The sequence below is a fragment of the Scardinius erythrophthalmus genome (assembly GCF_964197995.2).
Source record: "Scardinius erythrophthalmus genome assembly, chromosome: 24".
Classification (NCBI taxonomy): domain Eukaryota; kingdom Metazoa; phylum Chordata; class Actinopteri; order Cypriniformes; family Leuciscidae; genus Scardinius; species Scardinius erythrophthalmus.
Genome location: NC_138244.1, coordinates 17,928,102 through 17,944,213, shown reverse-complemented (window position 1 = coordinate 17,944,213; position 16,112 = coordinate 17,928,102). Strand labels below are relative to the sequence as shown.

Here is a 16,112-nt window from a genome sequence, read left to right as displayed (position 1 = left end):
TGATGTGTGTGTATTTATATATAGAAAATAATTATACACCGTACACACACATGTATTATGTAAAAACAAACTTTTATTTTGGATGCGATTAATCGCGATTAATCGTTTGACAGCCCTAATTTAAATATATTTTTAATATTTACATGAAAAATTACATTTAAGCAACTTTAAGCATTATAAATGTGCAGTTATATAGGCATTTAAATATATTGGACCTGCACAGTGGGTATATAAAATATTGTGTAGTATATTACTGTATATAGTATACAAAAAGTTAACATTTTTCATTATGTAGGAATATAGGTTTTGCTTTCCTTGCAGGGACATTTGGTTTCCACAAATCCTGAAACACACACACACACACACACACACACACACACACACACACACACACACACACACACAGGCTCTCGACGGTTAGAAGGACCTGTTTCTTTGGTCCCTGCAAAGCCTTTGGGTTACGGAGATAAGACAGTAGCTGGAGGACATGGAAGCAGCTGTGTTTGTGCGTAGGAGTCTTGAGGTGACTGTCATTTCACATTAGAGGGTTTGGCTTCTGTGTCTTTCCTGTGATCGTACTCCAGTTTTCCTTGGTATGAACTTTCCCTATTTCTGAACACAAAACGAACTGAACAAAAACAAATCTTTATTGTCATTTCATCAAACTGTCTTTACTCAGAGCATGCTGGATAAATACCACAAGCGTTTTGTCTCCCTTTATTATCAGGCTTGATGTGAAGCTGAGCATCATTGTTTAGGGTTTGTGGCACTCGTGTTGGCAGATGATGTAATTGGGATTAAACTGAAAAGCCTTATGGGAGTTGGCAGGAGTACACAAACAATGGCTTGGGGAAATGAAAGAGGAAGACCATGCAGGCAACGTTCATTAACAATGACCTCCCATTTAGTGGGCATGAAAACATTGTTCTTGATTTTCGATTTTCGAAGTCTTTTAATATATTTGCATATTTATATTGTAGACAACATTGCTTTACTTATATGTATGTATGTATATATGAAGAGTTCAGATGCAAAAACCTCTAAATGCCATCTGAAATTTCCTCCTAGAATGATCATTTTTACAAAGCTTGTATATTTAAGTTCAGTAATTTCACTTAAATGGCAATGAAAATTACCTATTAATTGCCATTTAAGTGAAATTTTTGAACTTAAATATACGAGCTTGATAAAAATGATCATTCTAGAAGAAAATTTCAGATGGCATTTAGAGGTTTTTGCATCTGAACTCTTCATATATATATATATATATATGTGTGTGTGTGTGTGTGTGTGTGTGTGTGTGTGTGTGTGTGTGATACTTAAATGTATTATAAGCATTATAGTTTTATAGTACATTACATTATTATAATGTTCTGATGTCTGATTTCACTTCCTTTTCCTTGTAAATTGGTATAGATTAAAAATCTTATTTTTTATCAGTGTTAACAAAGGACTAATTTTGGGATATTTGGTGCACAGCATGGTTTGGAGTGTGTGTGTACTATTATCTCATCAGTTTTATTGCAGATTAATGTGGCGCTAACAAACTACGGCCCTCAAGGGGGCGATAGACTTAATTTGTCTGAATTAATAAACAGGGTGTGCTGTTGTTGAGTTAGCTAACTATGGCTGCGTCTTGATTAGGTGCTTTTTTGAATATGTATTTACTTAGCGACCTCTAAAAAATGTACGTTCTATATAGTATGAATGTAATCTTGGATGTACTACATTCGCCATGTTTTCATTATCATGTATCCTACCAGTGTCAGTTGCGTTGCTTCACTGTCATTCACAAATCCTCTCCCGTGGCCTCATGGGATAGTCAAGTGTATATGCACACTTAAGAATCTCACTGGAAGTGGTAGGTCATCCAGGTACTTTTTGCCTACTCTTTTATACTGTGAATTCTTTCGGACATACTTCTTGTCACATGCTTTTTCACCTACTATATAGTAGGGAAGTATGTGATTTAGGATGCGGCCTTTAACTTTTTCTGCAAGATTATTTTCGTTGCTGCTCTGCCATGACAGTTTTCAGTTTGACCTGCAAGAGAAAATGAAAAGTAAGACCTTTTACGCTTAAGTATTACTATATGCTCACCATGTATTCATGAATTCTGTTGTTTGTCTGTGGTGGATCAGGTAAAAACTGGGACCTGAGCGCCGCTCTCAATGACTATGAGCAGCTCCGGCAGGTCCACACGGCCAACCTGCCCCACGTCTTCAATGAGGGCCGTTTCTACAAGCAGCCGGAACGTAGCGGCACCCCGCAGCACATCAGCAAGCCTGAGCAATGCCCCCAAAAACAAGAAGACAACACTCAGGGTGAGCAGAGCTCTCTATCAGATCCTCCTGTTTTGACTTATTGGTGTGTTTTCTCCGTATTTTCTCTTGTACCAGTTTAAAGTTGTCATGAAATGAAATATTTTTCATATAATTTTCTAAATATTATTTATCTGATTGTGAACAATTCATCTATGCATGTGTAGCGCCCCCTACCTGTCTTTCTTGTAAGTAGGACAGCGCTTCAGATTCCTTAACACAGCCTTTCTCAAAGTGGGTGCCGCGGCACACTGGGGTGCCTCCTGACTGTGTCAGGGGTGCCGCCAAAAAAATACGTAGGCTAAAAAAAAAAAAAAAAAAAAAAAAATCTGACATTTCATTTATAAATATATTTGAATTTACATAAATACATTCTTCTTCTTTTAACCCTTTCGCACGTACGATCAGTCTAGGCTGGTCCCTGGAGCACCGGTGTGATTAGAACCATAGACATAATATACATAGACGCCCTATTGGCCGCTTTGGAACGTTGCTGCGATACGTCAACGCGTCCGCCATTTTGTGGAGGGCAAGACTGCGCTGTAATCAAATGCAAGTAAACTGCTGAGCTGCGGTTTTTCTGTATAAAAACCAAAAAAAATTACATTTATCAACCGATTTCAGTGGTTTGTATGTGGTGTACAAAAAAAGTTCCATCTGTAGTTAGTTAAACTCTCGATAGTTAGACTTATATATTATTATTATTTTTTTTAATAAGGAATGGCCAAAGCTCTGGCTTGTCATGTATTTAGCTTTTCATTCTTGGATAAGAATTGTGAACACCCCCATACTGAGATATAATTTAATTTTCACATTAAATTAAATAAAGTTTTCTTATTGTGGGAAAAGCATATTCTGTCATTGACCCGATTTTAGCAATAACAAAGATAACTGATGGATCCTTTATGGTAATATGATATGGTACAACTACAGTGCAATGCAAATAGTAAATATAAGATAAAGTGAGAGGTAGGCTAATAGTAAATAGTTTAGTCAATAAAATAAACAAACAGTATACAGTAAATAAAATAGTAATGAAAAGTATAATTATATAATATCATAAGTACTAATATAATAATAATAATAATAATAATAATATATTGATAATAGCATATAGTTTATGTATACTTTAATAATAGCAATATGAAATATCAATTACAGAATATAGACAATAAAAAATAATAGGTTAAATAGTTACTATGAATAGTAAAATAATTTGACAGCATAACTATAATAGATTGATAATTGTAAGTGGTATATTATTATAATAACAATAATAAATAATGTAAATTTATACATTTTAAAATATTATTACATAGGCTATATAAAATAAAAAATGACGCAACCCTGTCTCTTTTTGTTAAATTTCAGTTTTTAAAAGGTATAAGAAGCTATACAAATCAAGAAATAAAGTAAACGATCCAGTCAAACATACAGCAGGCTACACTGTTATAATAGCCTAAATATATTAAGTTATGAAACTTCACTTTGCCCTCAGCCAAAACAATCTGCCAAGGAACAAATTATAGATCAATGAAACCAAAGATCGCCCGTTAGATAAACACAAGACGAATTATTCTCACTAGACTGACAGCGACTAACGTCAGAACTCAGAAGCGGTGTACGACAGGCACTATAGCCGAGGCAAGGCTGTTCTCGGCGGGGTACATGAGCGCTGAGCGCCCGCGGGGATCGCTGGATCTCACAACTCCGAAACCGTCAGATAACATTTTTAAAAAGGCGCTATCTTTATAAATAAACCACAGATTTGAGCTTTAAACAACTACATTGTCGACTGAAAAACTCTTAAAACTACATTTCGTGACACAATAACAGCAGTATTTTTAAATTTCGTGGCCTTTCTCCTCTGAAAATAAAAATAGTAAATGAAATGCAACCAGAAACAAATTTTCAGTTTTGCTTGAGAAAGGTAATTCCCTGAGACCTGTTTTCAATTGTGTGGCGATTTGTAAAGCCCCAAGCAGCACAAGAAATAGGCATTTTTCTCAATTCTCGTTATGAGAGGTATGGGAAAGTTGCCCTCCGCAGTATGGCGGCGCCGTTGACGTACGATCCAGCGGCCAATAGGGCGTCTATGTATATTATGTCTATGATTAGAACGGTCAGTGCATGACGTGATCAACTGCTAAATTCAAATGTGCTTTCGCGCGTTGGCTGGCGCTGAGCCAGAGGCGCGCGCAGCTGTCATATATCACAACTTTTCAGTGTTTTCATCCACATAATGTTTGTTTTAGGTTGCAGACATAATTACTAAAAAAAAACAATACATTTAGAGTTTGTTAAATACACACTGATGTCAAAGGAAGAGGCAATAATAATAACTTATATTATAATTAGTTTTATTCATATCAGATACACATTGTGTAAGTAACTTTAAAATTTACTCTATTCTTCTCCCAGTTCACCTGCCACTTACTTTTATGTATTTCGGGAGAAGTGGATGAATTCACTTGTTGTAAATCCAACAGATCCGATTCTCTGAACTGCGTCTGCGGCACAAACTAACATGGCGGCGCCCATCGCGCATACAGCTCAACTAACGCGATCGTTATAATGGTGTTCAAAAAACAAAACACTTCCACTTGCATATATTTGACAATCGGAATATCAGATATTTCATGCCATATCTAACAAATTTGTGGATATTTTGAATAAAAAAGTAAAAATGACATAAAAGCAGATCATAATTCATTCATCTCTTTTGTTGCTGCGGTGTGTCACGTGACAAGCAATGACGCGTCACCATGGAAACCATAAAGTGACACATTCTAAATAACGGTCCCCTTGAAAAACTCACGCTGGGGGGGTCAGCCAGAATATATTAAATTTACGTGTGAAAGGGTTAAACATATTATGAACGGATTAATAAAATTGTCAATTCATTTTAGATAAATATATATATATATAAATATATAATATATAGATAATATATATATATATATATATATATATATATATATATATATATATATATATATATATATATATATATATATATATATATATATAAAATTTGCATTTGCATTTGGGTTATGCAATGTTTTTAAATTATATTTTACACTGGGGTGCCTTGAGATTTTATGCACTTTTGAAAGGTGCCCTGACTGAAAAAAGTTTGAGAAAGGCTGCCTTAACAATATGCCTACAGATGTTGAAGTTAGGCCCATCTGACAATTTCCTGCAGAAAATTATAATAAAAATCTATACTCACATATGCTTAAACTGTCTGGTATAAACTCTTTTGAAAGAATAAAACTCTTTGAAAGTACCAAAATGTAAAGGATTTGATTTGTATAAAATAAAAAAAGTCAGTTTAGTTCATATAAACAAATTAACAGTATGGGATTCATTCACAGGAACATTTATTAAGCAAGTGAATCTTTATTTCTAATCTCTTGCCCCTCTCTCTCTTTTCTAGAGAAGCGTCTGTCTCGGGGCATTTCCCATGCCAGCTCTGCCATCATGTCTCTGGCGCGGCTGCAGGTTTCAGGGGATTGTGGCAGGGAGCAGTTCCCCCTAGAGATGCCCATCTACACATTCCAGCTGCCCGACCTGAGCGTGTACAGCGAGGACTTCCGCAGCTTCATCGAGCGCGACCTCATCGAGCAATCCACCATGGTGGCCCTGGAGCAAGCCGGTGAGCCACAAACACTGCGCTCAGATCAGTGATGGAGCGAATACAAAGCCTAGCCTTTCATTACAGTGATGATAAACACAGGTTTATGATCAGTACTAATGTCAGCTTGGATTGCACAAGATTAACTAGATTGTTAGAGTCAACGCAACACAGCAGCAACAGAATTAAACTAATCCCTGATCTTGGATCAACTGGAAAGCCAAGCGGACCAATGAACAAAAACATGCACTTACCAAATAACATAGCTCATGCCAACACCAAAATTTAAGATTTAAACGGATAGTTCACCCAAAAATTCATCATTTAAATATCACTTTTTCTTCAGTGAAACTCTAAAGATTGTACTTACAAGTATGGGTCAATGACATGTCTCTTATTTAAATGTATTAATTTATCTATTTTAACTTTGTCTATTAGGCATGTAGTACAATTAACATGCACAAAAAATAATAATAATCATAAAACAGGAAATTATATCATAGAAGACCCCATACGGACCCCAAAGTCAATAAGTCTCTTAAAATATAGGTTAGTTTTATAAAAAGGAAAGGTTAGTTCAGTTCAGTAATTATTTTTTATTATAATTATAATTTAAATTTAATATTAAATTAAATATTTAAAAAAATTACTTTGAAATAGATAACTTATTTTTTGTTTATGATTAGGATGCACTTACAGGTTTTCAGAGTGTAAGAAAAATATGTTTACATAATAATTACACCACTTTGCATTTTTAGAGTCATTACACTGAATCTTTTCTTGAAAATGGTACAAAACCACATGAAACCAACAAAGTTTCTAAGAAATTGGCACATGTGTTTTAAACTAGATTTAAATCCAGAAATGTTGTGACATTTTGTAAAATGCAATAAAATCAAGAATTATTTAATTTTTATTTAACTGACAAAAGTACAAAGAAAAGATTTAAAAAATGTTCACTGACCATCTTAATTGTATTTTGTAAATATAAACAAACTTTTGATTTTGATGACTGCAACACACTCCAAAAGTTGGGACAGATGCAAAATAAAAGTGAAAAGCTTATAGAATGTCCAAGTTAAACTCTTTTTACACAGTCCACAATAAATAGTAATATGTGAGGGTATTGTGATTGAGTGTAAGTGTTCAAGCATCTCAAGTCTTTGCAAGCAAAGATGGGTCATGGCTCATGGGTCCCAACTTTTCTAGATTTGGGGTTGTATATAGTTAATTAGCAAAAGATCAGATATTACAAGGATGCAATTCCAGTCTGTGTAAGCAAAATAATATTATAGCAATATGTTAACTGGTTGGGAATGGCCTCGGGACTTTGGAAATGCTTTGGACTGTGGGAGGAAGACCCTGTCCCAAGGGAGGGCAGAAGGGCTGAGAGTAGAGGCACTGACGTTCCCTCGCGGTGAGCTTTACCAGCTTCAGAGAAAAGAGTGGGTGATAGGTCAATGCCCAGTGCAAACCGCCTCAGGGCCGAGAGCTTGCAGAGGACTACTTATTCTGCTACTGCTTGCCATGAAAAAAGAAAAAATGCTTGGTGAGCTATATATGTAAAAAATAATAAATACCTTTTCAGCGGAATAATGTTAGCGTACTTAAAGACGCCACCCACACTGCTGAGAGTGACTGTTAGATGTGTACATTTGTACTGCACACTTTCCTCTCAATGACTAAATAAACAGAACAAAAACACAGCGGTGAAAAAGCAGCAGTTAAGAAAGCATCTGATCATAGTGAAGAGGATATGTTTGCACAAGCTCTGCAATTCGGCTCTCCAATAAAGTCACGTTGTGTTTATTTAGAGACCACTTGATTACAATAGTATGCTTTAAAGCAAGCAGCTATATATAGTATTGTATTATATAACATGTCTCTTTCAATTAGAATTCCAACCTAAATTTCTACTATAAAGTGGCTCTCTAGTGTGTTCATGTTTTTACTCATGTCTGACCTTGATGGACAAAATAATGCTTCGCAAAAAATAAAGCGAAAATGGCGAACGAATGACAAGGAAGCACAAAAAAATTAACACAGTACACGAGTATATACGAGCAATAGTTGGTTGTTAGTCACACACACTCAAAACCATGTTACTCACATATGGAGCAGAAACAACGCAATCTCAGCGTCTGTTTTCAGGCCTTCTCGCTGAGGTCTCTCCAGTGCTGGAAAGTTTTTCTAATTTTAACTAAAGCTCTTGCCTGATCATGACCCTTCTTTTTCCAGTGATATTCCTCTGAGCTTTTCTCTTTTGTAATGTCTCTCAGCCATCTCTCTTTCTACAGTCTTCAAATCTCCCAAATCTCTTGCTCAGCTCACTTTCATCTCCCATTATGAGTAGACACCCCCCCTACTGCTGATTGGCTACAAGTTTGTTGTGGTTCTCGGTCAAATCCACTTTCAACAGTTTCTTGCAAAAATCGCTTACTGCACATTTAAAGGTAGGATAGGCAATTTTCGGAGCGGCTAGCAATAGCAAATTAGCTTTGAAAGCATGAGATCCCTTCAGAGCGTCTCCAAAGCCATGCCTCCTTTAAAACACATGAACGCACACAGCAAAGTCTGCAAAGCGTTATGAGATGATAGACAGCGTTAAACTCATGTTTCAAAGCACATAACATTTCAAATAATAATGAACATAAACAACTTAAAGAGCTCTAACCTGTATCATCTGACTGCTTCAGATTCATTTCAGCATTGATAGTGTTGATATAGAAACACAATTGAGTCACAAACCGCTCTGAGTATAATGTCACAGGTTTCCATGTCTTCAAATGACAGTAGTTATGGGGTGAATACAACATACGCTTGTTGTTTTCGTCATGGAGGAACTATAAAAGGTGTTAAAGGTGGCTAACAAAAATCTGGACCGAATGCAATGATTGGACAAACTTTTTATGGTCCAACATCTTCCACAGACGATACACATATGAATACATTTAGACCTCTTAACCTAGTGATTGCTATCAGGGTGTGAAGAGACTTTCAACCAGCATGACAAAAAATGTTTTTTTTAACAAATTGCCTACCCTGCCTTTAACTAAAGAAAATTGTCAGTATGCCTATGACCAGTAACTTTATAAACTTTAAGACTAAGTTTTAGCTTTGAGAGTGTGATGAAATGTTGAATGGTGTTTATAAATCCAAGTTTAAGTAATTTCAGTGTGTTTAAACTGTGCCGTAGGTCGTTTGAACTGGTGGTCCACCATGTGCACCAGCTGTAAGAAGCTATTACCATTAGCCACAACAGGAGACGGCAACTGCCTTCTCCATGCAGCTTCTTTAGGTGAGACTTTCACAATTCACTTTCATACTCACATGTCACATGTATTACATGAACACCTGCAACATCTGGAAAGAAGAGAAGTGTTCAGTCTCAGATTTTATGTGATGTTCCTTTAATTAGAAATACAAGATAAATATGGAGTTGTATGTCTGGCTTTCCGTGTTTTCCAGGAATGTGGGGCTTCCATGACCGGGATCTGGTGCTGCGGAAGAGTCTGTATGCCATGATGAAGAGCGGAGCAGAGAGAGAAGCTCTGAAGAGGAGGTGGAGGTGGCAGCAGACTCAACAGAACAAAGAGGTTGGCAACTATCCAGCTAACAAGAATATGTTCTAAGAAGTTTTGAAAATGTTACTTTGACTTTTCTTTGAACGTTCAAAAAGTCCATTGTTTCTTGGTTATGCGAACGTTAGGCGAACATTACATTTTATAATTTTGGAAACATTATGAGAACGTTACTTTTGAATGTTCTCTGAACATTCTGAAACAAGTAGTAATATAAATTTTTTAAAAGTTATATAAATATATTTTTTAAAAAAAGTTCAAAAGACGAACAATATATAAATAATGGTTTTGTGCTAACGTTTTGAGAACATTATTAAAGACCAGATAACTTCTTATGAACATTTAAGTTACTGGAAGAAAGTTTGTTCATAAATCTCTCTCCAAAAGTTATGAGCAATTAAAAATATCTCTTAAATCCCTCACACAAGGGCTCAGCTATGCAGTAGTTTGTTGTTAGTCTGTCTCATTAATTTCTTTTTTTGTGTTGCCAGTGTTGCCACCTTGTGGACAAAGTAATTGTTGCAACAAAAAAAAGATAATCAAGGTGTATGTACGAGAAAACGCTGGCTGCACACGTTATGCCAATGTAGCCTAATATATGTGTAAAAACTGAGGTATACTTTGGGAATTTTTGCTTTTTTTTAGATAGTAGGCTATAGCTGAGAGAGGACAGGAAGCGAATTGGTAGAGAGAGGGGGGCGGGGTTAAGAAAGGACCACAAACCGGGACTTGAACTTGGGTCACCCGAAGCGCAACATCGCTACATGCCGGAGTATTGCCTTTCCCTTTCAACATTGTTTATTTAATATAATAATCATCACCATTATCATTTTATTTCTGTTCTAAATGACTTCTTCTGTTATAGATATCGACAGTTATAAGAGAACAAAATCAAGTCTTTCCTTGACCCAATTTTTTTTTGCCATTTTGCACCTAGCCAATTACAAGTTTTTGCTATTTTAGCATCTGTTAAACAAGGCCTCAGACACACAAATAATACTGTTTTTATTTAACATTCAAAACATATGCTAGCCATAAAGGATTTAAAAAAACCTTTTGTGTAGATAAACTGCCACTTCCATTACTGTACCAAATAGCAGCACTGCATGTTATGCTATTACTGTGTCCGTGATGGTTTTGTCGACGTTTACATTCCTTTTAGTTCTCAATTTGTTTCCTTAGCTGCCTACTTAGATAATACAAACTCAATAAATGCACTTCTTGCAAGTACTTTGGTAAGAAGCTGCCTGCCAAGTGAGTAGCGTAAACATTAGCCTGCAGTTCATAATGGCTTTCCCCATAAACACCCCTGCTGATTAGCTTGTGCGTTTCCTCCACAGCTTTTAGCGTAAGAGCTTATTGCTGTAACAGCATACCGGAGGACAGACAATCAGCAGTGTGATCGATAGCAGATCCTTGAATTTTTTATTAGCAGTACTCTTTTCATTGTTCTGAAGGCCCAGAGCTCTTGAATCAGCTTTTGCTGAATGAGGATCACTGGTTAAAGTCGCATGAAATGAGTGGGTGTGGAAATGTTTGTGCGCATATGGGAGTGTGAGAGGTGGATGAGTGTGAACGAGTGGGTGTGTTTCCTTTAGAACTTGTGCATATTGATGCCACTGAGATAACACAGGGTAGAAAACCAAAGAATTAAAAGTGCATGTGCAGAGGAATTATTTTAAATGTGTTGAATACGTTCAGAGGTGTTTTCTTATGTTTACACAACCTTCTGCTTTTCTATTCAGTGACAATTTATTTTCTTGCTGTAACTCAAGCGTGTAAGTGTCAGTGTATACAATAATTATGTGTACTGACAAATAAAGGGAAGTTTAGCAAATAATTGAGACTATAGTCAGCTCTCAAACTGATTTTCAGCCCAATTTATTGGATTGCCATCAGGCAGAGCGATAATGTATAGCAAATGCATTCTATTTAATCACACATGAATTGTAGAGCAGCCATTTAGATTCACTGGTGTCCCTAATAGGACATACTTAGAATAAGAAATTATCTTTGAAATCATCTAAAAATCCCAATTTCTTTTTTACAGTTGTTGTGACAAAAGTGATTGTTTGAAAATTTTCGGCTTTCTGTGTTTTCACTGTTATACGGAAGGGGGCGCTATTACGCATATTCTGAAAGAGTACCAAATCTCCTGAGCAAAACACAGGCGAAAAAGATGCAGAAACATGCAATGTATCATGCATCATATGTAAGCAGATGCATATGTAAAAAAAAAAGGAAAATAGGAAAGATGTCAGTCAATAAACGGGAAAACAAAGTAACTTGCATTACTTATTTGAAAAAGTAACTCGTTGTAAAATTAAAAGTAATGCGTTATAAAAAAATATATAAATATATAAAAAATATATAAATTATATAAAATAATATATATATATTTTATATAAAAAATAAAATAAATATAATAAAGTAAAATAAAGCAATTCAGCTAAAGAATATCTAGAAAATTTATTAAATTATATATAGATTTAATAGATTAAATTATAAAATTCAATATATAAATTTTTTAGTTGAATGGGTTTTTAATAAGTATTAATTTATGGTATAAGGACAGGTGGTTTTGACAGGTGTGATGGATATAAATGGAGCATCTCCAGTAATATCAAGAGGAAATGTTGCAAGTGATATTGTGGGACGTTGCAAATCAGAAATCTCTTTCCCTCTGTAGTCGGGGCTGGTGTACACTGAGGAGGAATGGGAGAGAGAGTGGAACGAATTGCTGAAGCTGGCCTCCAGTGAGCCACGCACACACTTCAGCAAGAACGGCAACTCCAGTGGAGGGTAATGCTCACCCACACACCCTCACACATTTACATATTATGTTGTTATGTCACTTTCGGTTGTCTTTCCATTCCCACCTGCTGTATAGATATTCCGTTTCACTACAAACATGTAGTCTTGTGCCAATTTTGTAACCATTTACAACAATACAACATCAAATGCTTCGGAATAAAAAAATCATATCAGCCTCCAACACACATTTACCCATCATAATGTACACATACACACATTACATTTTGTAAGACATGAGTATGTCAGAGATAATGTGCAATGATTTCCACTCAAACTGTGGGCGAGCTATGGGCTGTCCCAGCATGCCCATCTTCAGATCCCATAGATCACTCACACTGCACTCAGACTGCTATTAGAGGCCACTAGAGATTAACTCCATACAGCAGCTACACTTAACACATGACTTTTAGACACTATGTCATTTTTAAAACACAAAGAACCCATAAACCTTCTTTAGCAATTTGAGGGACTGTTATAATGCATGGAGAATAATGCAGTGCATGGTATTGAGCTTATTATGTGATTGAAAAACCACTTTATGCTCATTTAAAGGTGTGCCACTGCCACCTGGTGGCACTAATTGGAGTGTTACATTGTATTTGGCTTAATTCAGAATTGCATATTGCTAATACTCTTTCTGCAGTATGTATACTGTGCACAATATGTACATTTTCTGAAAGGCTATATCCTACTGCATTTGCCAAATTGTACGCTGTGTCGAACATTGTATCCCACAATAATTTGTGCTTGAAATGAACTTCCATTTCCAGTGGGACACATGAACCAGAAGTAATGTCAGCCTTAAAGGGAAAGTTCACCCAAATTTGAAAAGTCTGTCATCAATTCCTCACCCTCATGTCATTCCAAACCCGTAAGACTTTCGTTCATCTTCGGAACACAAATGAAGATCTTTCTGATGAAATCTAAGAGCTTTCTGTCCCTCCATTGACAGTTACGCAACTACTTCATAAAGAGATCGCAAAACTATATGAATCGAGCGGTTTAGTCCAAATTTTCTGAAGAGACTCGATTGAATTATGATGAACAGATTAAATTTTGGCTTTTGTTCACATATAAACATTCATCTACTCTCACATCAGTTGTGGGAAACGGAAGCTCAAGCATGTTCGCTTGACATGCAAGAACCAAAGAGGTTTATTCTCATGATACACAGAACATTTAAGCTTCTGCAAGAACCAACAAGGTTCATTCTCGTGTTACGCAGCACGTTTGAGCTTCCAGAAGAGGTTTGTTCTTGTGCGTAAAGCAGGTTCGGTTCAACTTCTCTTTAATAAAAGCCTAAATTCAATCTATCCATCATATAAAGCGATCAAGACTTTTCAGAAAATTTGGACTAAACCAGATTTTTAGGAAATTTTAGGTTGTTGAGGAAAGTTTAAACTATCCCTTTAATTTCTAAGATGATAGCAACAATGTAGCATGCTAATATCAGAATCATTTATAGTTGCATATTACTGTTTCACATACTATATTTATTTTAACACTATTTTTATTTTAAACTAATATGTATTCAGTATACACTGAGTACTGTAGTATGCATAAGCAATATGCTAATATTCCATCCTGAACATCCATAGCTCTGAGAGCATTTAGAAAATTCTGAAAAACCATTATAAGTGGGAAAACTCACCTTAAATATGAAAGATGTAATTTCATGTTAAAAATTGTAAAATTCTAGTTTTATATGCTGAGGAAGCCACTGATTTTCTCTAGGCTAATTCTTCTAAAAAATGTAGTTCTGTGTCTCGGTGGTGTTTTCAAAACATTTTTCTGTTGTTTGAGAATTCTGACCAGCCCAGCATAGCAACAGTGGCTCAACCAATTGCATGCATTTGGGGTGGAGCTATCTATTTGTTCAACCAATGGCAGAAAATGCGATTGTTAGGGTAACCTGTTTGAAAACAGTCAATATTTGTGCAGTTCCATTTGGTGACGCTAGTGCTGCAGAATAAAACCCAGAACAGTTGATCTCAGGTCACAGATCAGCGAGGTGGAAACTCTTCGCTGGAAGTCAACAGGTTTCTCCTCAGTAGTGTCAACTGAAGCGTTGCGGTTGAATTCAAGTTTCGACCGCAAATTCAAGAATCTTGCTTCAGAAGGAAACGTACCCCTTACCTTTAATCTGCCTTCTGAAGTCACACTGACTGGAAAGTGAAAGCATCAACCGCCAGGTCTCTGGTCATGCTTCAGTCTTCTGGCTTGGAAAATGCAGCTTCCTGTTTTTCTCAGAGAGATCAGGGTTGTGTGTGCTCTCACAATAGTGAGCTAAATATGAACGGCTTCCTTTTTACCTGTATACAAGGACTAAGAGGTTGAAACATCAGTCACTTTATTCAGCTATAAACAACGACATAAACAGCTATATACAATGTTTTGTAAGTCTGGTAGAGTATTTTAAAAGTCTAATAAAGTTTCTATATAATACTATACAACACTTAAGGGAAGTGTTAATAAGTGCCATGAAGGTTATTAATTGGAACGGTTTGCCTATTAAAAAGCTTTTTATGAGTTTTGGCAGCATTTCCACAATGGAAAGAGGAAAGTTTTACATCAATACTGTAGATGATCCATTTAAATTTGAATCCTTATTAATTCTGAAATGTTTTAGTGACATTTTATGAACAGTTAGGTACGAGATGTTACAGTATATACAGTGAATATTGTCACATGGTCATTTTCTGTGCTATTTAGCTGCTACACATACTTTGCATACTATTTTTTTTTTATTAGTCGAGATTATTCAGTATATACTGTACAGTACGCAGTAACAGTGTGCAAGAAGTCCATTCTGAATGCAGCCATATTTCTAAGTGCTTTACAATGCATTTAGAAAATATGATGATCCAAAATGTCTTCTTCAGATTATTATTTAGGCATTAAGTGTCTGCTGTCTGAGTCTAAAGCTCACTCAAATTTGTTGTAGATCATTAGACGTGACATTGTGGTGAATTGGAAGCTGCACACATTGTTAACAAAATGCTGCTTTAATTATAAAGTATTGCCTGTATTGTTTTAATTTCCTTACTTTCACCATTACACAACCGCTCTTATGTCATGAGAATTATATTGTACATCAAATATACCACTATATGTGTCTGTGTGTGTTTCTCCTAAAGTGTGGACAACTCAGAGGACCCGGTTTACGAGAGTTTGGAGGAGTTCCATGTGTTTGTATTGGCCCATGTTCTGAGAAGACCTATCGTGGTGATAGCTGACACCATGCTCAGAGACTCCGGAGGGGAAGGTAAGATTCACAACCACAGTCACTTTTCCTGCCAGAATATGTGCATTTATTTATTCAGACCACTAGAGGGCTTTATCGTTTTCTTTTTAACCCTGTTTAAATAGAAAACAACTTTATTTCCAATTAAAGCTGTTATCAAGAGTTATTAAATACCTCAACTTTGTGTGACTGTAATTACATGCTTGAATGCTTTTAAGGGATTAGTATGAACCAAACCACGACTTTCTTATGGAAGCTTGTTTCCGCCACTGAATAAAACATAAAAAGGGTAATTGCGACTTTTTATCTCACAATTCAGAAATTTTTTATATAAACTCGCAATTCTCACTTTTTTTCCTCAGAATTGTGATATAACTCACAATTGCGAGTTATTAAGTCAGAATTGTGTAATATAAAGTTGCAACTGCAAGTTATAAAGTCAGAATTGTGAGATAGAAACGTGCAATTCTTTTTCCCTCAGAATTGGACTTTATAACTCTTAATTGTGAGTTTAT

At 35.8% G+C, this 16,112-nt stretch overlaps 1 protein-coding gene across 1 annotated transcript in view; it reads left to right on the top strand.

The window, feature by feature from the left end:
- Nucleotides 1-16,112, top strand: part of otud7a (OTU deubiquitinase 7A) — a 67,100-nt gene that overhangs the window by 13,867 nt on the left and 37,121 nt on the right. Inside the window, exons 2-7 of the mRNA XM_081355824.1 lie at nt 2,142-2,324; nt 5,761-5,979; nt 9,155-9,256; nt 9,427-9,554; nt 12,229-12,341; nt 15,491-15,618. Of these exons, the coding sequence (XP_081211950.1) occupies nt 2,142-2,324; nt 5,761-5,979; nt 9,155-9,256; nt 9,427-9,554; nt 12,229-12,341; nt 15,491-15,618 (873 nt within the window). The remainder of the gene's footprint in view (nt 1-2,141; nt 2,325-5,760; nt 5,980-9,154; nt 9,257-9,426; nt 9,555-12,228; nt 12,342-15,490; nt 15,619-16,112) is intronic.